Here is a 23,975-nt window from a genome sequence, read left to right as displayed (position 1 = left end):
TCCAAAAATAAACAGACTAGGAAGGTGGGTCAGCGGTAGAGGGCCCTTATATTCAATCCCCAGTACCACAAAACATAAATAAAGTAAAATAAAATCAAATATTAATCCTACTCAAAAGTCCTCTGGATTTGTTGGCTACTGTTCCTACCAAAAGCTTGCCCAAAACTGTCTGTAGTCTTGATTCGTCTTTCTCCCCAAACCTCTTCTACAAATGTGCTGATGATGTTCGTATAACATACAATTGGGTTATTTGCTTCAATGTGCTTTCAGTTTCAGATTACCCCCACCACCACTTCCCATCCCTGTTACTATCATTTAATTTTTTTAGGTGTATAGAACATTAATATGTTCCCCAAAGTGGAAATTAATGCCCCAAACTGAACTCTGAGAAATATCACTTTTAGCTTTTTGTTTCTATGACAAAATACCTGAGAAAACAAGATTGTAGAAGGGAAGATTTATTTGGAAACACACAGAGGTTTCAGTCTGTGGTTGGCCGGCTCCATTGCTGTGGACTTGGACATCATGTTGGAAGGGCATGATAGAGCACAGCTGACAGTCTTATCGAACCAGGAGCAGCCAGAGCACATGAGGAAGGGATTGCTGACAAGCCACAGTCCCTGAGGGCATGTTCCCAAGGGTCGACTCTCTAAAACAAGGTTCCACCTCCTACATATTCCACCTCTTTCCAACAGTCCACTCAAATCACGAATCCATGTTGGAATCTCTGAGTATTACTGCACTGGGGACCAAGCCTTCAATACTTAAGAATGGGAGACATTACAGGTCCAAATTATAAGTCACCCTCTGCCATATCCTTTCCACCTGCCACCCAGTCACTGTACAACCCAGTGTCTCTCTATGTAGAGATACTGGTTTCTGTCTCATTTGTCCTGTGTTTCTTTTGTAAAGACGAGCAGAATCATCTTTTTCTTTCTTACCCAAAAGGTTTTGTGCTATAGATTGTTTCAAGTTGCACAAATCACATTTCTCCTCCAAATCTCTCATACCTGGTGGTGGAATTCCCATTTTATTGATAAGGAAACTGAAACTGTTTGCCTGTACTATGGGAAACCTTTGAACCTTGTTAATAAATGGCCTGTGCTTTGTCCTTTGAATGAAGCTGTGTAAGAGGCCCCACATTTCAAACCAGCTGGTGATGTGCAGTTTTGAATACATGCAGTTACTGCCACACAAACCCAAAGTCCTGTTTTTGCAAAGACTACCTCCTCATCTGGTTTTTAGGGCTGCATTGTCCTTTTATCTAGAATTTGCATTGTTCCTACTGTATCATATAAAGCTTAGGTCAAGCTGGGATATATTGTGTTTCATTTTTTTAAAAAATAAAGATGAAATTCACATAACATGAACCATTTTTAAGGGGTTATTTATTGTGTTTATTACAGATAATGTTGTACAACCATCATCTCTGTCTACTTCCAAAATATTTTCTTCATCCCTAGAGCAGACCTGCCAGCATTTGTCTTGCCCCAGCCACTCATCTATCACCATGGAGTTATCTGGTTTGGATGTTTTATATGGATGGAATCATATCATATGCAGCCTCTTTCTTTTTTTGTTGAAGTTCTTTTATTTGGCCCTATGTTTTCACAGTTCACCTGTATTATAGCATGAATCTGTACTACATTTTCTTTTACAACCGAATAACATTCCATTGTACAGAAAGACCACTTTTTGCTTATTTGTTCATGCATTCATGGGCATCTGGAGAGGTCTGGAGTGACGTTGAAATGAAGTAGCTTGTGCTTTGCCCTGTGCTGTGCTACTTCTTAGCTCTGGGATCTTGGACAAGCTCCTACAATGGCCTGTGTCTGTTTCCTCATTTGCTAAATGAAGATGATAACATTTAACACTTCAAATTGTTGGAAATCTTGAATTAGAAATGTTTGAAAAGCTCAAATAAAAGGCTCCCAACAACCAGGAGCATTTTTACCTTAAGATCCTGTGACTAGATTGGTGGGTGGGGGGAGAGAAAATTCAGATTTGTGGGATAGTATGGGTTTTAGGATATGATTATTCTGTTCTAGCTGCTCAAACCTTCTTGCTTTGTTTTCTCCAGAAGGCAAATCTGTTTTCTCTGCTTTGTGGCTTGGTGTTTTTAGCCCCCACCCCATCGCTGAACATGGAGTTTTGCGTTTTAGAAGCAGCTCACTGGACAGAATGTGTCTGTAGTGGAATGTTACATAATTCACATTTAGATTTGAAGAGCTCATTATAAAAAACCTGACACACTTCAGGAATATTAAATTACTGCAGATTGTGTGGAGCAAAGAAACATTATTGAAGCATTTCAAAATTCTCGACGAGCCTGAATTTAACTGATAGGGTTTCACAGCTTTTAGTGGGGAAAAATGATTTGAGTTGTCACATGGTTTCTGGCCCTGGAGGACTTTAATCTCCTTAATTACAAAGAAATGAATTTCCTAAATAATTTGGAGTTACTTCACAGCTTTTGCTCAACCTCTCGCTTTTGGAAAATTAAAGGGGATTTCGGGGTCCATATGGTGTACGCTCTCTGTACTGTAGCTTTTGGATTTAAGTTTCATTCAGAATGTTGCTAGTGTTTCTTTTCAGAATTAACATCGGCATGTACTTCAGAAATGTATAAGTAATGCTTAAAACACTTGAACACAATCATGCTTTGTTGAGCAAATGGCTGTAGGTGTACCCATGGAATACAGGGAGGTGTTATATTGTGGGTTAATCCACTTTTATATACTGACTTTTAAGAAAATTATTTTATATTCTTAAAATAATCTATATTTTTTATAAATTTATATACTTACTTATGAAATTACATAAAAATCATGTACTTCAGCTCTTTTCTGTATTAATTAAATTCCTACTATGTACAGACAGGACTAACATGATGGAAAAAGATTTTAGATTAAAAAAATACCACTTCCAACAGTATTTTTTTTTTTTTTTAGCGGACTTATCCTATCTTTGTTTCTTCCTTTCTAAGGTCCATATGTGACATTGGTCACATACCAGCCATGTGGCCTTGAACAAGTAATACAGGAACCTCTACACTTCATGTTAAGCTCTTGACAGTGGTGTTCCAAGCAGGCTTTTGATGGAGTTGAATGTGTCATTCTATCTAATTTCCACAACAGCTCCCTGGATTTGGCAGTATCAGCCTGGTGTACACATGAAGAAACAGAGGGAGGAGGGGTTGAGAGCATGCTCAGTATCCCACATCTAGCCCACAGCTGGAAATATGATCCTGGCCAGAAATCGGGTCATAACATAAGTAGGGAGCAATTCCATTTTAACAGAGAGATCAGAAAAGTCTTTCTGTCTACTGCAATTTTTCTGTGAACTGAACCCTCCAGGGTCTGTTGAATGTCCAGATGGACTTGAGAAAGGAGATTCCATAGAAAGCATCACGAAAAAATACAGGAAGGAGGGAAAATATATCACTTCCTTCTCGCCTTGTACTTCCTTTTGTTAATTTGGTAGCTGAGTTCAAGCCTCCTTGTATTTGCCGGTGTTGATTCTTCTGCCTGGTGAGAGCCTCCTCATCCTTTCCCATATCCATTTAGCTGAATCCTTATTCTTCAAGGTCCTGTGTAGTAGGGCTTATGCTCTATGCAGCTGTATTGACTTTTATAAGCAAAGGTGAATACTTGTACCTTTGGGCCCCAATGTGCCTGATTATTTATGCCTGTTTAGTTCTGGTCACCTACAGTGTATTGCGGTCCCTTATGAAGCTGACACCTCTGTGATATTGAGCTTCTTTGTGGATAGGAATTAAGCTTTAACAATGTCCTCTGGACCATCGTGATAGCACAATGCATGTTTGTCTACATGAAGGAGCCAGTGGTCATATCTGACTCAGAGTAGGTCCTAGTAAATATTTGCCATGATAAAATGGTAAATATTATCAGTAAAATTGGTTATGTCTATATGTGACCATAGGATCTCCCATGGGATGTTGACTTTGGGGAGGAGGAGTTGGAAGGGTTGGGGTTAGTGAAACGGTACAGACAGGAGATGATGCAGATGTTGCAAGCATTCTCCTTTTCCATATAGGATTTTGTGAACCCCATTCTGTGAAGATAATTTTCTGTTTTCTTTAGTTGTAACCTTAGATCTTTTAGCTCAAGTACTTTCATCCAGGACTGCTGTCCTTTGGGGGGGAAAAACTTATTAAAACAAAAATCTAACTCAGGTATCTTTGCAAAAATGGAAATTTCCTCATATGTAAGCTTTACTGTAATATTATGTGGCTTTTATATTAAACCTCTAGTTAAGCCATCTTTAATTGTCATGATTAAGAGGTTTAGGTCATTATTCTTTCTGAACTGAAACTGGCATTCAAGGTCAACCCCTCTTAAATTAAGCAGTTCTCATTCTGTAGAAGAAGCGAAGAATTGGATGCAGAATTTGAAGATCCATTCCTCTATTTCTGGTTGCTTTTTGTTAATATTCATCAAAAGCGGATGACTGGTAAAATGTTTGTGTTCAGTGGAGCTCTCAGATGTAACTCTCAGATAGGTAGTCCCTGGGAAAGACTATTGACAAACGGAATACATTTATTCAATTTAATTGCAATCAAATGAGATAATGTATGTGAAGCAGAAACACAGCACATAGTATCTAGTAAGTGCACAGTAAATAGCAGCTATAATTGAAGTGGCCACATTATCATAATTATCATGATTCTCCTCCCAGCAGTGTCTGGACTGAACAGTACCTAGTGTCGTGGGATGCATATTTATCAGAATGAATGAATGAATGAAACGTGCGTCCGCCCACTCCTTTTCATTCTGTCCCCCATTAAATGCTTGTCTGCTCTTATAGCTGGGGGGAAAGCTGACATAAAAATTGGCTTACTGGAGACTTTCTCAGCCCCATTTGTCACCTTACCCTTGGAGCCCAATTACATGTCAACTCCATGTCCTCTCTGATGCCTGCCAGTGAGGGACTGACTGGAGATCACTCCCCTTTGATCTGCCTTAGCTGCCCAGGCTCAGATCAAGCTTGGCTGATGGATGGGTGCCCCATCATTGGAAATGACTCCACAGGGTTGACCAGGAGATACGTCTGTGCAGTATTTTCTGGGTGGCATCTAGTGCTTAACAACAAGGAACATGGGAAACAAAGAGGTGCATTTTTGTCTCTCTTGAAAATCAGAGTTTAACAAATCTATTTTGAGTTACCTAGTTCGAGACCAGTCTTGTAGATAAGCCACTCATGTGAGTTGCTGTATAAATCCTATGCATTCCAGAAGTTTGTATATGAAGAACAAGATTTTTTTTTTATTTGTAGGGTTTGTAGGCTTGCCATTCATCACCCCCAACCCCTGCCCAATTTCTGTTTGATTTTCAAAGAAGGATTGTTCTGAATGTTCTCTTGCCTTGATTTACAGCACTCCCAAAGAGTGAATGACGTGTGCAGCTCGGGGTGCCGTTTCTGAAGGGAGGAGCCTTTCTCTTGGAGAGGAGTCCTCGATGAGCCTGGCCGAGGCCCGGGATCTGTGTGAAGTGGACTAAGGATTAAGTAGGATGTCAACTGAGACAGAACTTCAAGTAGCTGTGAAAACCAGCGCCAAGAAAGACTCCAGAAAGAAAGGTAGGGCCCAATTTGCTCTCTTTTTGGTGGCTTCTTTTCTGTGCAGAAATGAGGTTTTAATCTATGGACTGAGATAAACAAATATCTTTATGATTGTTATTTTTTTAAGTTATTTGCTATTTTCTGTACTCATTATATTTCATTGATAAAATCTGAAATTCTTTTCCAGGATCTCCAAAACCCTTCCAGATATGCCTTCTATCCATCCCTCCAGCAGCATCTCTCCCTCTCTCCAGTTCCCCAATCTGTTTACACTGCAGGCATTCTCCCTGTTGTAGTTCACCATTCTGTATACCAGTGGTTCTCAGAGGCAGCACCAGTGTCTCCTGGAGGGCTTATTATTGTGCAGATTGTTGAGTACCATCCCCAGAATTTCTAGTCCTGTAAGTCTGGAGCAGCTCAAGACTTTGCATTTTCTAACCAGTTCCCAGGTGATGCTGGTCCTGCTGGTCTGGAGACCACATTGAGAACTACTAGACTATTACCAGAAATCCTTTTGCTCTTCACTTTTTCTACCTTTCTCATTCTCCAGGTTGATCTAATGGAGGCTCCTGGGATGGCTCTTTCTTCCAATTGGAATCCTTTGCCTTCTTTTGTTTGTTTCTGTAGCACTTTGTTTATATCTGGCTTTATTAGAAATGTGCTCTGGTTGTGAGTCACCTGTATTGGGAACTGCTTCAGAGCTGGACCTCTTTTTCACAAAGCTAGCTGATAAGGAAGATGGACATGTCTGGAGCGAGAGAAGAGCAATCCTATCACTTTCCATGTTTGGGGGGAATTTGATCCCGTGGCTTTATGACCATACCTTTCAGTACATTAGTACTGAATTAGAAGTAAGCTGTGTGTGTGTGTTCTCCCTGTGGTTTTAGCACATTCCTTGCCAGGTCTTCTCAGTTCCAAGGAAAGGGATTAAAAGAGCTCTCTTTCAGACCTAGAAATCCATCCATGTGGGTTTGCAAACCAGGATGCCCTTTGCTTCTTCCTATAGGTGGCAATTTGTCCAAGACATCACTGTGCCTGCTCTTTGTGCAGTCTGATGGCATTTGCCTGACACTATCCAAAGCAGAAGACCTAAGTGTAATACATATGCAGCTCTGGATTGATGAAACCCAGGAAGGGCATTAAATTTGTCTTTTGATGTTTATTCAAAACACAAATATTTTGAAGGCCGTCTGTTCCAATCCCTAAAACTTAATGTTAAACCCTGTTTTCTATGCATCATGGTCTAAGAATAATAAAAGGAAAGCAAGTGGGTGAGAGAAGAGGTCTTGAGAGAACTGCTTTGTGTGTGTGTGTATGGGTGGGGGGTGAAACCTAGTATGTCCTGAAATTCAAATGCTTTTTCAGTGGAAACTGACAAGTTATATTTTTGCATCAAATTTAACCTTTTTCCACAAAATGTGTGCACTTGAATACTTAATGCATTAAAAATTGTATCTTAGTGCATATTTTTTCATTCTTAATTTTAACATGCAAAATCGGAAGCATTCTGAAGAGAGGATTCAGACTTTCAGGACATGGGCTTGGTTGGGGATTTGGGGCGGGAGCTTGAAGGTCACACTTTAGAACCTCCTCATATTCATGTTCTAAGAAGCCTTAAAATGAGCACAAAATACGTGAGGAAGTCCTCTAGAAAGTGCTCAGACCAGAGAGTCTGGACAGGCTGACCTCGGTTCAAGTTGTAGCTCTCCCACTTCCTCAGCGTGTGACCTTAGACAGCTGCATAACTTCTCTGAGCCTCAGTTTCCTTTCCTACAAAATAGAAATAAGATGTTACAATCCTCAAAGACTCTCTATGAAATTAACAGGAACAAGGCAATTAAAATACTTTGTATAGTACTTGGCATATATTACTCAGCCAAGGTTAGCTGTGTTCCTCCCCCTCTTCTTCCTCATCTTTGTCTCCTTTACCTTCCACCTTATTCCTTCTCTTTCTTGTCATCTTTCATCATTTCTCTTCTCCTCCTTTTTTTTTCTTTTCCACTATCAGCTTGGGATAACAACAAAATACCATAGAATTGGATGGCTTAAACAACAGAAATGCATTTCTCACAGATCTGGAGGCTGGAAGTCTAAGTTCAAAATGCCAGCAAATTCCGTTCCTAGTCAGGGCTCTCTTCCTGGCTTGTACACAGATGCATCCTCACATAGAAGACAAAGAGCAAAATCAATCAACAGATTGAGATATCTCCCTCCCTGACCCCTCACCCCCTTATTTGGCCACCATTCCTATCAGGAGAACACAATCCTCATAATGTCATCTAATCCTAATTACTTTCCAATGCCTCCATTTCCAAATATCATCTCACTAGGGGTTAGAGCTTCAAAGTGTTCATTTTTTAATGGGACATGAATATTTAGTCTGTAACACACCTGCTTAGTCGTTGTCCTCCTCCTCCTCCTCATTGTACTTTTTTATCCTCTTATCCCATTTTATAGTCAAGGGGCTGATTGTTTGTAATTGTGCAATATCGATAAATACTCTGTATTCCAGATATACTTGTCTGGACCAGGGTGTCATGAAAGCACACATCTGCACTGAAAAGAGAAAGAATGTGCTTGTAAGAGCATCCATTCATTTCTTTATTTTTCAGTATTGACAGCAGAATGATTGGTACTCTATTGAATAAATGTTGCTAATTTGGTAAAAACAAGTACTACAAGAACTACAAAAGGAATAAACCACTTACATATGGATTTTGAATTTTGAATATAATAATGCTGTTGAAATCTTTTACTAATACTTTACTCAGTTCTTCTTGGATTTTTCTATAGAGACAACATACAACTTCCAAATAAGTGTTTGTTCCAATCCTTCAGTACTTCATTTTTTTCCCTATCTTATTGCATTGGCTGGGCCTGTCTTTATAGTACTTAATGATAGTAGGTGTCCTTATTTTGTTTCTCAATTAATTAACATGCTTCTTAATGATATTTTAATGTGATATTTAAGCTCTTACTAAAGGTTCTTTATTCCGTTTTAGATATTCTAGGAATTTGTTTTTTACATTTGGATTTTACTATATGATTTTCTCTGTATTTATTTAAATGATTGTACATATTTTCCTTTATATATATGCATTTACTTTTGCATTTTGTATTATAATACATTTGTATGTGTTTGTTGTGTGTGTGATAGATTTGACTGGTAGATTTTCTGAGCTGAATTTCTGGGATCGAACTTACTAAGTCACAGTGTACTGTTTTCTGTACCCTATTAGATTTGATTTGTTGGGTTACAGTGTTTTTCTTATCTGTATTCATCAACAGAATTTCTTTTGTTAGAAAATCTTGTATCTGGTATTTTTAAAGTTATATCCTTGTATAAGAGTGTTGGTAGGAAGGAAACACTGAATGATATTTAGGCTTGTTTGCAAAAGAAGAAAATTTCCTTTTATAGTAATTTCATTTAACTTTTTAAAAATGATAAATGCTTTTTACTGAAATGAAAAAATGCATACATAATCCTATGTAACAAAAATTACTATCATTAACATTCTAAGGTATTTCCTTCTGGACTGATGTTCTAAAATAATATGTGGTTGAGATCATACTCCTCAATTCTATATTCTGTTTTGTTACTTGACATTAAATCAGCAGTGCATTTCCTATATTATTACATGATATTACAGAACAGAAGAGACCTTCCCCCTTGGCAAGATTTAGATGGTTCCTGGGGCAGATATTTTACTTTATGCAAAAGAATTCCTTGCACTACAGGTCAGCTGCTGTGAGAAGGAGTGGCATAAAAGCAAGACCCTTCAAGTTCCTCACAAGCCTGTCACCTTGTTTCTTTAACCCAGGCTGTTGAAAGTAAGCCAGGCAGTTTCAAACACAAGTCACATAGGGCATATTTCATCATAAAATGAGTTTCTAGACAGGCTATGTATGAAATCTAACTAGAGTATTCACAATTCAAATAAGGGATGGAAGTAGTGAAAAATAAAGTTGTTTACTTCATTTCATTTTATTGGATTGTGTCACTACATATACAGCTTGTCAAATGGTCCCTGTTCTGGGAGTAGAATTTGATGGAGGGCCAGAGGAAGAGAATGTATATTTTCAGGTTCATTACCTGCCATCAAAGGGAGAGAATCAGTTGATGCAATTTTTGTTATTAGTAATCCCAGTCTTAGGGCCCCCAGTGGAAGGCCATGGTGGAGGAATGAGTCCCAGAGTAAGCTGACACAGATATTTCTGGGGCAGGGTGTAGGATTTTTCAGTCAATACCACCTAACAGCTCAATGTAGTAGAAAGAATACTGGCTTCAGAGTTAGGTGGACCTGGTTTTTGATTCAAACTCTTCTCATTATCCACTGGTTACCCAGAGAGGCTATATGGCCTCTTTGAGCCTGATTTCACTTACCTTACGGGTGTGTGTGTTTGTGTGTGTGTGTGTGTGTGTGTGTGTGTGTGTGTGTGTGAGAGAGAGAGAGAGAGAGAGAGAGAGAGAAGAAGAAGAAGAAGAAGGAGGAGGAGGAGGAGGAGGAGAGGGAGGGAGGGAGGGAGGGAGGGAGGAAGGGAGGAAGGAAGGAAGGAAGGAAGGAAGGAACTTCAGGGTCTGTCACATGGCACTGGCTTAGTAGAGGTGGCCTTTCTGACTTTTTCCTGAGATCACAGTCCAGCATTGTCTCCTTGTTTTCAAGAAACATCTGAAAATTAACTTATTAGCTTTCCTTCTATTTGTGTTAGAGCTTGTCCCAAGTAACATCAGTTAATGACACCACCACCAACAAAGAGCATCTTTATTATTTCCTGCCAGAAGAATTTTTGCACAAAGAATTAAGACTCTAATTGGATCCAGGAGAAGTTGGTGGTGATGCCTCTTGCTTAAGTCATAGCAAACCAAGTTTGAACCCTGATCTGTACCTCGGTAGCTGTGCTAATTTTGGAGGTTTCCTAGATAATTCTGTCTAGTTTATATGAAGGAATGGTTCTGATAATGTTGTACTCCTACCTGGTCTCTTAGCTCCAGAAAATAAGCTCTATTAACATTGGTTACCACTTAGGAGCTTCTAAAATGCCATCATATTCATGATCCTATAGGATCCCCAGGAGCCTGGAGAGTGTTTGGTTGGTTGGTTTTGCTTTACAGAATCTTTTATCAGGCTTATTTATCATCACTTCTATTTGCTGCTCCCATCCTGCAGAGGGACAGCCTGGGGTCAGGATTCTGGATTTGAACTCATACCTCAGGTCAATCCCTCTCTGGTGGTAGAATTTCAGACAAGCCTCTGCTTTTTGAATTTGATTCCTCAGCCACCAAATGGATGTGAAATAATATATGCTTGGTCAAATTAGAAACACGGGAGAGGCATAACTAATTATTTAGTTCTTTTTTGCATGAATATTTGTCCAGCCCCTGCCATGAGCCCAGCCTGTGCTTGGAGTTCTGGGGATCTCCTCAGGAGGAGATGCTTTCTCCAGGTGGCCCACGCTGTGGTTAAGAACTTGTAGCTAAGAGGAGGGCCTTCTGGTTTGTACAGGTCTCATCCTTCCCTGAAAAGAGAAACTGCTTTTCTATTTTGCTATTTTTATTCATTCTCCGTCTGTTACTTTTCATAAAATGTGTATATATTACTTTTGCTCCAGGTTTATTAATTATTTATTAATTATTTATTAAAGTCATCATAGTGAAGAAAATTCTTATAAGAATTATTTTTATTGTCTTCCTGACTAAAAGCAAGTGTTTTTTCCCCCTAATGTTAATAAATACAGGTAGCACAGTACCTTGAATGTCTCTGTGTATCAAAACATGAATAAATGCTCTAGATGTTGATGTGCATAAGAGGTCATAAGGAGTTAAGGCTGGGCAGGGCGAGACGGTTCTCAAGAGCAAAAGGACTTGCCAGCAGTCACTCAACTGGTCAGCAGTGGGTGCAGGGCCAGAGCCCAGCACTAACTCCCTGGCCGGAACTCCTTCAGCTCTATATGTTCCATACATTTACGGTTCTACCATGAACTTAGGTTGACTTCTGTGTTTGCTCCCCGTTCCTTACCATGAAGTCTTCTGGAAAGAAGGTGTTGGATGAACTGGAATTAGATAAACTTCAGTTTGAGTCAAGGCTCAGCACATTTTCCACTTGTGTATTGTGGGCTACTTAATTTTTCTGAGCCCCAGTTTCTTCATCTGTAAAGTAGGGGTTATAGCCTACTACCTGTCTAGTAGCAGGTACAGCAATGAGGATTACAAGTTCACAGGTACAGAATGCCTAGCACAACACTCTGTACATGGACTCTACATAAAGAAACTTTCCCTCCCTCTCTTATTTCCAACTCCCACCAGCCCTGAGAGCTAGCCCTTGTCTTAGTGCTTTAGGACGGAAGGAGAGGTACAGGTACCCTTTTCCATGGGGCTATGGGTAGCCAGTGAGAAAAAGGAACAGGTCAATCTTCAAATGGATTTTGTCCCAAGAATAGCTGAGAAGATAAACAGGAAATAGAAAAGAAAATGGACCCTGTTGTCAAGCTTCAAATATTTATTAATGGCCGCCATCATGCTTACTAGGCATTTTAGATAAACTGCCTCCAGTGAACCCAGGTCTTATATTGTGCCATTGAATACACAAGAAAATAATGTCCAGAGAAGTCAAGACACATGCTCCAGGTTACCTGGCTTGTCTACCAGAGTCGCAGTGCACAGGACCTGCTCAAAGCTCATGCCTGTGCTATCTTTCCTGAATGCCTCCTGTGGGTATCCTTCATGGCTTGATAAAAGAGGGTTGAGTGATTTGAAAAACTATAGGGCCTATGCTTATTTGGGGAAGGGGTTATGGAAACTGGTCACATTATATAGATTCTTGGTGCCATTCTGTCTTGCAGGGCTTATGATCGCGGTGAGCTAGTCTCGTCTGCCTGTGTAAATTGCAAGTTTTCAAAATTCAAAATCAAGTAGTCAGTTACAATAAAACATAAATTTCCCTGAGGTTGGTTAGTCCAATTTTGGGGCTTCAGGACTGGAGGGAGGGAGTAATGTTTTTAGGCCAAGAAGTCCAGTTCTCTATGGTGAAATAGATTGTCAAATGACAGGACATGAAGTGGAAAGTGACTTCTGCCCTTTCGGTGGTCCCTTGGTCTGAATGTAGGACAGGACACAGCACTCAGAGTGGTCATTTGAATGGACTTCAGTTTTAGTTGGTGCCTGAGTTCAGGATCGCGTTCTAACCTTGCACAAGGTTGGGCTTTCTCCTTCGCTCTTTCACCCCTTCTTTCCTCCTTGAATGTGTTCTGTAACTCTAGCAGCACAACCCATAGGACAATACCCAGGCCCTTCACAGGTGGTCTTTCTCCTCTTTGGTCCTTCTGCTGCCTCATACCCTGAGCTGTGATGAGCTTCAGGTCTCAGGAGGCACCTGTGTGTGGACTGCTCCCTCTACTTGGGCCATCTCTTACCAATTCACTTGGCTGCTCCTGCACCTTTCAACCTTCGGTAACCATTTGACTAGCCATCACCCTCAACACCTTGATCCTTCTAATGTCCTCTGTTAATTAACTAGTGGTCATCAGTCTGTGTGACTGCCTACATGTTTTCCTGATCCATTCATTCTTTCTCTTCTCACTGTCTTCCTCCTGAAAGTACTTCAAGCTGTCTTCATCTCTCATCTGGGTCATTGCACATCCTCCTGAGTAGTCTAGACATTCTCAGTATTACCCATCTCCAAGCTACTGAGGACACCACTCACTAACATGGAGATTTGATCAGTTCACATCCCTGCTTAATCCCTTCAGTGGGGGTTCCTACTGTCCTCAGGGTAGAGTCTGCTTATCTTGGGATCCAAGAGGCTCCATCTCACCTGACCCCTCCTTATCTTTCCAGGGACATCTCTCCCCATTCTTCATAATCATACTCCACTCAGTGGCTCAAGAGGATTGATGTCAGTTCCTTGACCCTACCATGTTGTTTTTTACACTTTGGGTTTTGCACATGCTTTTTCTTCTCCCAACAATATACATTTTTCTTTATTTATTCTTTAGTTTCAAGTTAGATATTACTTTCCCAGATATTCTTTAGTGACCCATTGCAATGCATGCACACCACCTGGTGAGCTTTCAAAGCACTTCCAATTAATAATCATATGTTAAGTTTGTTTTTTGCTCCTCTTTTCACTTACTAGACAGAGCTCTGCAAGAACAGAGACTGATTTGTTAGCCACTTTACTTCTATCATTAAGGACTGATTCTGAAGGTATCATTATGCATCAGGATTTGTTGAATCTATAAATGAATGAATTGACTGAGGACTACATGAGTCACATCTGATTTCCTGGACAATGGAAGGGCCCCCTAGCACTCGGTACCTATTCAAGTCATCACAATTGCCACATCCTTCTCTTTTATTTTTAATTATTTTTCTGTCTTGGTCCTTGGCTCTGAGTTCCTAGCACAGTACCTGGCACATGGTAAGTACCAAGTCAATGTTTATTGAATAAACTTTCCTAAATGGTACAAGAGTATGATTCGCACAGGAGAAAAGATAATTTAAAAGAATAACACAGACACCTCCCCTAAGAGCTGCCTCTTAAGAGTCTTATTGCATGGCATTTGAAATTCCTACCATTCAGCAGGCTCCTTCCCCTGTCGTGATGTGTGTCCAATCATGTCTGGTGCCATAATTTAGCGTGATGTGGGCCATATTGGTAGTAAGAGCTATACGATTTGCCATATTAGTTCATCCCACTGCTTCATTAAGCTCAGTGTGCCGCCTCTGGCAGTGGCTGGGCCTGAATTTTGATGTTTGGAAGAACAAAGCCCTTCACATTAGCCCTCCAAGTCCTTGATATCACTGGGAGTCAGGTTAAGTGTATGCTCCTTCTCCGAGTTGGAGTCTTCGTCTTTGCAGATAATCAGCAAATGACCCAGAGCGTGGGGTTTTATTATTCTGTGTGAGTTTGCTAAGCAGACGCTGTTCCCAGGTGGGCTGGAATTTCAGCAATCCTTGCCTACTGCAGCATTTCTTTTAGGGTAGTCAGAGTATACTTGCAGCAAGATGGAATGTGTCTGCACAATTTATCAAGAGGGCACATGTGGGGCAGAGGAACAGGAACATGGAGGTGAAAGAGGGACCCATATCTGTTGGTTGTGTGCCCATGTGTCCATGTTTTCCCGATGTAAGTTTGAAAACGGCCTTTAGACAGGGTTCCCATCTTAAAGACAACTGAGGCTCAGAAAGATGAACAGCTTGCCTGAAGCCACACAACATAAAAATAAACCCCAGAGCCTGCCTGCCTATGTGCTTAACAGTAGACTTGACTTCTCCCTATTGTGTGGTGTGTCTTCTTACCAAATGTCAGGTCCTGCTTTCACTGGAAGACAGCTTTCTATGGGTATGGCACCTGTAGGCGAAATGGGCTCAGCAAGGAACAGGAGTGATGGCGGAGTTGATCGTGTAGCTAGAAAGACACAAGATATAGAAGTACTTCTTTGTGACGGGGGGAAGGTTTCACATGCAAGGCTCCCCATGGTTGAGTAGAAATGTTTTCCTGGTTGGGTTTTCCTACTAAGGAGGATGTCAGATGTTTTCCAGATAAGAAAGTAAAAAGTCGGTGAACTTGAAGGATTTTGACATGCATAAATTGAAACGTGTAGTATTGCTTTTAATTGGCATTTGCATCGCTGTGACCAATATACTTGACAAGGACAACTTAGAGGGGGAAAAGTTTATTTTAGCCCAAGGTTTCAGAGTTCAGTCCAAGGTCAGCAGACTCCAGAACTCTGGGCCTGAAGTGAGGCAGAAAGAACTTCATGGCAGAAGGGTGTGGTGGAGGCAGGCAGCTCAGGACATGGCAGCCAGGAAACAGAGAAAGAGCTCTGCTCACAGGGACAAAGGAGAAACCCAAAGTCATGCCCCCAGTGACCTACATCCTCCAGCCATACCCTAGTGCCTGTAGTTGCCATCCAGTTGATCCACCCAAGTGGATTAATCCACTGATTAGGTCATAGTTCTCATAATCAGATCATTTCATCTCTGAGTATTCTTGCATTATCCCACACTTAAGTTTTGGGGGGATACTTTATAGCCAAACCATAACAAATATGTTAAAGGAAAGAATCATTTCTAGATTTTAATTGTAACAAGCACTTCAGAAATGCAGCCCAGGACATTTTTGCAAATCCCCTCAATCTATGAATATCATCATTAGCCCAGTTCACCTCCCAGTGGGCAGACCCACACCAGAAATAATAACCAGGCTACTACTGGTGAGAGTAGTTAATTATAGAATATCAGACAGTGTTCTCCAATTTTTATTCCCATTTTTTCCACTTGGAATAACCCTTTAAGATAGCTGATTTTTAAACCTCAAGTTTATAGATGAGGAATGCAAGAAGTTGAAAAGGTAAGATGAAGTGAGTTGCAAGTCAGAACCTACCCCTTTGTAGCCCTGTAGTACAGACTCCCTTTGCAATGCATTGAAGGTTTCATGGGCCTTATATGCACCTGGTACATTCTAGCACATCAAACTGCAGGGCGCTCCTTAACATGCACGAATGTGCTTCTGCTCTCCTCCCAGCCCAGAAGCCCTGCTGTCTGGTTTCTGTCTTGCAAAGCCCACCTGATCCTGTGAGACACAGCTCATAAGGCACTGCCATGAAGCTCTTCCTGTGCTCTCCACCTGTGGAATTGAGCCTTCCTTCCCCTGTGGCCCTCAGCAAACTCTCTCTATCCCAAATGAAGCTCTCACTTCTTTCTTTCACCATTTAGGACTATACACTTTTACACCTTTCTTCCTGTTAGTTTATGTGCTGAGCTGAGAGTTGCTGGCAGGAACTATGTCTTTTCCATCCTTAAATTCCCTCAAAGCAGGGAGGAAGAAAATTAGAGTTGCCAGTGGAGATATCGGAAAATGAAAATTAATTATGTGCCTGCTAAATGCAAGGCAGAGAATCAAATTACTTTGAGCCAGATGCGGTGGTGCATGCCTGTAATCCCAGCACTTTGAGAGGTTGAGGCAGGAAGATCTCAAGTTCAAAGCCAGCCTCAGCAACTTAGTGAAGTCTTAAGCAACTCAGTCAGACCCTTTTGCTAAGTAAAATATAAAAAAATGGCTAGTGATGTGGTTCAGTGGTTAAGCGCCCCTGGGTTCAATCCCTATTACTGAAAAAAGAAAAAAAAATTACTTTGACAATCTTCACAAGAGATTTATGAGTTTGATAACATTCCCATTTTGCAGATGAAGAAACACAATAATATGTTCCAAGTGACCCATTATGTAAACGAAAGAGAAGGGATTTTAAAGTCACGTGTAAATGATCCAACGCACAGGATATTTCCACTAACCCATGCTGTTTTCCAACAGTGACTATCAAAACCTCAGCAGAACTCAGTTCCTAGGGCTCTGATGCTTGTGGAAAACTGGTAGCTACAGAATCTATTTACCTTTATAAAGAATTTATATATCATCATTGCTAATTCACTTCCCTCTAATTTGGGACTATCATTACTCGAGTCTTTCACTTCCCCTGGCTGATGATACTGCTCTAGGGAGAACTTGTATCCCAATTGTTAAATCAGAGGCAAGAAAAGCCATGCAGGAACTCTCACTGGAAGAAGCCCAGCCGATGATGAATAGCAGACCTGAATCTTATCATGTATTTCAGGATGATGTACGGGACTGTTGGAAACTGCCTTTGACAAATGTGCACGGGAAGGGGAATTATCTTCAACAATGAAAAATGTTCTTATTATGTGATCCTAAAAAGGATCAGGACCCCTATCATTGGGAAAATGATCATCCCCATATCCCTTATTAACAGCAGTACAGAAGCGTGTGTTAAAGACATTGGACGTCACACGGAAGCGGTGATTGATAACCATGAGTCGAAATCCGGCTGGACTCAGGAAAGGTAGCTTGATGCTTGATAGCAGGTGCATAATATGCAACTTGCTAAGGTCTCTTTTAGCCTTTGCTTCATGAGGCTTAGCAGGACGTCTTTCTGCTGTTTTAGCCAGTACCCAATGACTTTTTGTCAGAGTAAAGCTGTGAGTAAGTCGCAGAAGATACATGTTTGTAAGAAATAAAACTATTTCCAAAAAAGGCAGCTATGTACCAGGCATTTTAAATATTTACTTTCATTTTATTTTCACATTTCACATGCATAGGTTGAAACTGAAAGTCACAGATTTCTGGAACACCTGCCCAGAGCTAAAAACCAATAGTTAGGATTTGAACTTGAGCATCTGGTTTTAAGCCTATGCTTTGTTGACCAGAGTAGCTTCTAGTGAATAACTTTCCAGTTAGGGTTCAGAACAGCACAAAATGGAGTAGCTGAAAATAAATGTGAAGATGTCTACTGCAGCCTTCACCATAGTAGATCCCAGATCATAGTAGGTGATCAAGGGATGCTAGTCAGCACATTTTATCAAGGGCTACATAAGGACTAGAGTTCTTTGAGTTTCTTACTTTGCCTCTTTTCTCTCCTTTACTGCCTTAAACAAAAAAGCATTTTCTAAAACCAGGCAATGTTAGCCTTTAAACCAAGATTGTGGCAAGAGGTCTGTATGCAAGAAACTTGTAGATCTAACATGAATGATGGACAACTAAGAATTACAGTTTGTTGCACTGTTAAAATCACATAGCAGAAATAACAATGATCCAGGGACTTCCCAGAGGAATGAGATTCCCAGAAAGAATCCTGGGGTTCAAATTTATATTTTGTAGTTAAATGGATGCTTTGTGAAATATCCTCAATTATTAAGGACATCGTCTACCTTTTGGATTTATATCCCTACTTAGGAAGAACAAATCCTACCCTGTCCTCCAGTGAAAGAAAGATCAGCAGGTCAGAAATCTTTGCTGAACAGTAACTTGTTTCCCCTTGTTCCAGAGTAAAGGCTCCTTCAAGTTATAGTATCTTATTCATTTCCTGTTATGCATAGGGCCTGGTACATAGTATATGCTCATTAAACAATTGTTGAATAATAAAATAGTCTACAATTAAATAGGTAATTCTTTGGCCTTTGATCCTCAGTTTCCTAGATTCTATAATTTATATTCCATAAGTTTTTCTTTGATGCTTTGAAATAATGATTACTATGATTTCTCCTCCCACTCTCAAAGTTATGGATTGTAAACAGATTTTGTGTAATTTGCCACTGTCAGTCAGTTTTAACGGCTGCCTAGAGCATGATGTGTAGGATTTTGCAGTCATGTCCTGGCCTTCAGCGAACACAGTGAAAACTCAAGTTTATTTATTTATTTATTTGAGAGCTTTGTTTCCCCTGCGGTGCATATGAATGAATAGGTGCATACCAGCATGCAAACACAAGCAATCTAATATGATCCTGCCATGTACTTAATTCTGCATAACTTTTTCACCCAGCCTCCCAATTTTAGGTATTTTCGGTCATAAAATCCTGCAGTACTAAGCAATGTAATTTCTTTCACTTTTTCTCACAAAACCTTTCTCCCAACTCTTCTGTCATCGTTGCCATTTGTAAGTGGTCCATTCTGAAATTTGCCAAATCTTGCATATGATGTGGGATCCAGAACTGTTTTTAGTAGTAGATGGTTCTTTTCTCTTTTCATCTTTGAGCTGATGCAGTGTTTATCTTCTGCTTTGTGGCCAGAAGCAAGTGCTAACATGTTTTCCTGCAACAAAAAGAACCCAAAACTTTAGGGTGTGCTCCCCTTTGTGGGAAACACCACTCTGGGAAAGCACTGACATTAAGATTTGCCATTCAGTGGTGCACGCCTGTAATCCCAGCGGCTCAGGAGGCTGAGACAGGAGGATCACAAGTTCAAAGCCAGCCTCAGCAGAATTGAGGTGCTAAGCCACTCAGTGACACCCTGTCTCTAAATAAAATACAAAATAGGGCTGGAGATGGGGCTTAGTAGTCATGTGACCCTGAGTTCAATGCCAGTACCCACCCCCAAAAGATTTGCCAGTGGTGATCTGTGAGCTCCAGTGCTTTTTGTAGTTCAAATCTTTTAACCTTATCAGCTTATCAACTTTAATATGTAGTCCTGATGCCTTGAATTTTTTGGTTCGTCTGTTTTAATGTGATGAAATATAAAAATCAAGCTTAGTTTTGTCTCCTCACAATGACTTTGGAGGGGTTTAGTTGATAACCTACCCAAAATACATTTTCCTGATATCTGTCATCAAGTGATTAGTGCAACTATTTAGTTCTGGTCGTCTTTCCTATTCTTGGTAGATTTATTTTCTCTTCTTAGAATTCTACTGCTGCCTTCTCTGTCTGGGAGACTGGAGATGTCATTTAAACATTGCTTATTAGGATTCCATTATTTGTCTCTCATATACAGTCAGCTAAATCAAAAAGTCAGACAGTGTTTTTAAATTGCAAATTTAAATGACAATTTATAGACCAGGTCTACTGGAAATTTTCTGTCCTTGGCATCCATCATTGTTTGTGGGTATGTAGTTTTATATTCTCTCTCTGTCTCTCTCTCTTTCTCTCTCTCTCTCTCTTTTTATTTTCCTTGAGAGAACAGCACACATATCCATCAGAAAGATCCAAACTGTTTGCAATCAAACAAAAAATGCAATGAAGATCTTGAAAGGAAATGAAGATAAATACCTTATCCCAGAGCTTACTTAAATATTAGTTCTCTTCCTCCTCTTTACCCTCCCTCATCTCTTAAATGGGAAACTTGCCACGTTTGTCACTTTAAGTGTTTAAAGCTGTGGTCTAGATTCAGAAGAAACAAACCATTCACTGGGGGCCTGGGATATGCCAGGTACTGTTATCTTGGTTAGTCTGCATGGAAAATCAAAAATAATACATTGCTAGTAATATTATGTAGTTGTTGTTTATTGAACACTTACCACGCACCAGATCCTCTTCTCTATGATTTTTGTCCTGATTTAAGGCAATCACTGATTTCTAAGGGAGGGAATAGAAATTCCTGGGAGGTAACTTGCCGAGGGCCCAAGGTCAAGCAAAATAGTTCTCCAGCCTCTGGCTTCACCACCATCTACTACCCCAGCCTTGAATTTTATTTTCAGGAAGAGAATTTGAGGCCTATTTGGTATCTCTGTTTTATAAGAATGACAAGTTGAAAAGCCTTTTCACTATGCCTTGGTGAGTTTTAATTTTTAGCAGATTGGGTTGGAAGAGGTGGCTCTAAACCTTGAAATCATCTTCATTTATCGGTCCATTTTCTCTGGGATCAGAGTAGATTGGCAAAGCATTATGATCTTCCATTTCAGAGCTGACGGATTATCCATTGCGCTGGGTGAAATCATCTCTGAAATCCTTCTGAAGCCAGCTGCAGGGCTTGGTACGTTTCAGAAAATGCCCGTGGTACCCAGTAACTTTGGTGGTGAAAATTAATAGGATAAAGTGGACATCTAGAAGACCCGCATGTTAAGCACGGGCCCAGTGCCTCTGTGGTGAGAGACTTTTCCATTTAGAAGAGGAGCTTGCAGGTCTTTGTTGTTGTTTTCTGTTCCATCTCTGCTCTGCAGGCCCCACCGTCAACTGTAGATAGGCCAGTGAAGGTCGGTGGGATTTTAATTAAACATAGGAGGTGAGGATGGGGGGAGGTGAGAAGACTTTCTTAGGACTGTGAGAAAAAATAGGGAGGAAGCCAACAGGCCACAGTCCAGGTCTTCCCCTGGGTGAAGGAGAAAGGGAAGGAGGCGGGAAGGGTTGATGGGAACATCTTAGGCTTCAGTGCAGTCCTGTCCAAACTCCAGCAAGACTGGTGGGGCACCCTGGAGCCACAGGCACTCATCAGAGGGGTCTCTCAGAATAGGCCTTGCCTGCGTATCCTGCCCTGCTCCATCTGTGGCCTGTGGGAAACATGGTTCTGGTACAGATGTACAGGTGATATCTGAGGGCAGCAGTTGGGACCCTTGGCCTGTCCTTTCTCTGCTATCAGTGAGCCTCAAGATGCATTCTTAAGACCCCCCGAGTTATGACAAACTGATAAGCATTATGCCTAAATATTAGAAGTTGCTATAAGACACCCCCTTTAACTTCTCCAGCTTGCCACTAGGTAATAGAACTAGCCATTTAGATTCTTCTCCTCCTGCCACCCCACAGCACAGAGGCAAAGGTGGGCAAATAGGGGTTAAAAGATAGTGGTAGTGGAAATTGGGGTCCCAAATCCTATGGCCAGTTAGTCCTGTAATTCCCAGAACATTTTAACCTCTTGTGGCCTGCAAAGGCTGAAGAGGAAGAGCAGAAAATAGTGATGGGATTGATAACCCAAGAAGGAAGCCTCAGTGTATCCCGTGCCCCATTCTCCCACCACAGACAAAAGTGTGCCCACCCTGCCCACACACGGGGAGCCCCATCTCCTGAACATCTTCCTGATCACCAGCATGATAAGGCCTTGTTTAAAATCGTGCTCCCTGTGACGATGACCAGTGGTTCTTCACAGCACAGCTCAGTTTTTGCGGTGCTGGCTTCGGGATTACAAGGAGTTCCGTTACAGCCCTACCATGTATTTATTAAGCTGGGTGACATGGGGCAACTTCAAATCCTCTACGTCTCTATTTCCTAATGTGTAAAATGGGAGTTAGGGAACCCCTGCCCCTGAGAGATGATTCAGACCAAAGAAATCATAGAGGAAGGTTCCTCAGCGCAGGGCTGTATAGATGCGGTGAAATGCTAAGTTGCTGCTGTCATTTCTGTGAGATAACTGAGGCCTCTGCAGCATGATGACTCCCGGGGACCCCGGGATTTGTGCAATTGGGATGTGCTGGTGGGGTGTCTGCATCTAGCACTGCCTGGCTCTGTGCTGTGGGGGAGACACCAACACCGTCTTCCCTGCCTGCTGGGAGGCTATAGCTTCGCCCTCCAGTGCTACTTGTTGGTCCTCTTTGTGGCTCCCTGCTTAGCCTTCACCTTGGCCTTCCTCTGGAATCAACAGAACCCACTCATGTAAGCAGCAGCCAGGAAGGCTGGGCATCCTGAGTGCCTGGAGCCTGAACTGGCGATCCAGTCACCCTCATGGAGTCTCTGTAGAGCGCTTGCTCTTGGCTTTATTTTTTTTCAGACACCCACTTCAGTCTTCTCCTTTTCCATGGTCAGGCCTGCCTTTCTCATGGGCTCAGAACTGGATTTCCTGGCTTCTCCATTCAGGATTCTAACTGAGTCACAAGGCGCCAAGTCCAGGCTCTTGACAGAGAAAGTGTATAAAACAGTTCAGCTCTCATGGTGGCCACCTCCATTCAACAATATTCAAGAGTTATGGACATAGGTGACAGTGGTTATTACTGCCCACTCCGGTGGGTAGTTGGGGCATAGTATGCAAAATAGCGAGGCACAGATTGTATAGGCATACATTTCCAAAAGATGCAGCCTAAATGTCACTTCTTCCAGAAAGTATTTGTGGACAAGCCAAACAGATAGGGCCCTGGGCTGCTCGGCACTCACTCAGTCCCCAGTACCCTTGTCCTCCCTATGTCTGTCTCCCCACCTGACCTGAGTGCATGGGAGGGAACTGATTGCTATTCAAGAACCCCTCCAATAGCCCCATGCTTGCCACAGAAGAGGCGTTCAGTAAATATTTACAGACCCGAGCATCAGCGAATCCGCCACATAATTGTACCATGCAATGAGAAGTGCTTCCCGATGGTGACATGCGACAGCCGTCCTGCCACCAAACAGTTGTTTCCCCCCACCGCAAAGTGCAGTAAACATCAGCAAGGACAGAAGCAGAGCTCCCACGGTGGCTTTTCATGTACAGTCATGTTCTGTGTCTTTGATCCCAAACTCCTTGAGGTTTTGAATGTTAAAGAGCCTGCCGCAGCTCCCCACTTAATAGCCATCCGGCGCCCCATGCATTAATGCCAATTAGCCTGGGAGACATGAAAACTTTGGGGACTTAATGAGCTGAATTGGCACCTGTTCACTCAGCACTTTGGCTGCATGTTTTGAGCTACTTAAAGCAACAGGATGGTGTCGGGCTTCAGGGGGAATGGCTTACAGAGCCGCGTTTGCTTTTGCTTTGTCCTCTGTTCAGTTTACTTTGGATGACCTAAAGATTTGGGAACAAAAGTGTTTGGAAGCCTCAGCTCACATCACATCCCCCACTCACTTCCCACCTGGGAAGCTGCCTGGTTCAGCAGATGGTCTGAGTCATGGGGACAGCCCAGGTGTGACATTCCCAACTGGCCTGAGTTTGAATCCTCATGTTTGCATGTAGGAGCAATGTGATAGGGCCAAGCAAGGTGTCCAGCCCTGAGAGCTGCTTAGCAAATACTGGTGGAGGGAGTCGGATGCACATTGCCGTCAATGAAGACAAGGCACGTTCCATGAGAAAGCTCTTGTGTTCATTGCAGAATCACTGGCACCTTTACCAGTACCAGGTTCATAGTAGATACTCAATAAATATCTGTTGAATAAATGAATGAATAATTGATGAATAGTACTGCACAGAGTTCCAGCAGGAGAGGGACCTGAATTT

The 23,975-nt window shown here is 41.5% G+C and overlaps 1 protein-coding gene across 3 annotated transcripts in view; it reads left to right on the top strand.

Annotated features, from left to right (window-relative positions):
- The window catches only part of Dab1 (DAB adaptor protein 1), a 1,164,537-nt gene that overhangs the window by 856,079 nt on the left and 284,483 nt on the right, over window positions 1-23,975 (top strand). For all 3 annotated transcript variants that reach the window (XM_058581502.1, XM_058581503.1, XM_046451102.2), the window contains one exon: window positions 5,396-5,598. In XM_058581502.1, coding sequence (XP_058437485.1) covers window positions 5,532-5,598 — 67 coding nt within the window. In that variant the 5' untranslated portion in view covers window positions 5,396-5,531. The remainder of the gene's footprint in view (window positions 1-5,395; window positions 5,599-23,975) is intronic.

This window comes from Marmota monax, unplaced genomic scaffold (genome assembly GCF_021218885.2).
Source record: "Marmota monax isolate L192 unplaced genomic scaffold, Marmota_monax_Labrador192_F-V1.1 WCK01_AAM20220418_F8-fsc00023, whole genome shotgun sequence".
NCBI classification, from domain to species: domain Eukaryota; kingdom Metazoa; phylum Chordata; class Mammalia; order Rodentia; family Sciuridae; genus Marmota; species Marmota monax.
This window is presented reverse-complemented; position numbering and strand designations above follow the sequence as displayed.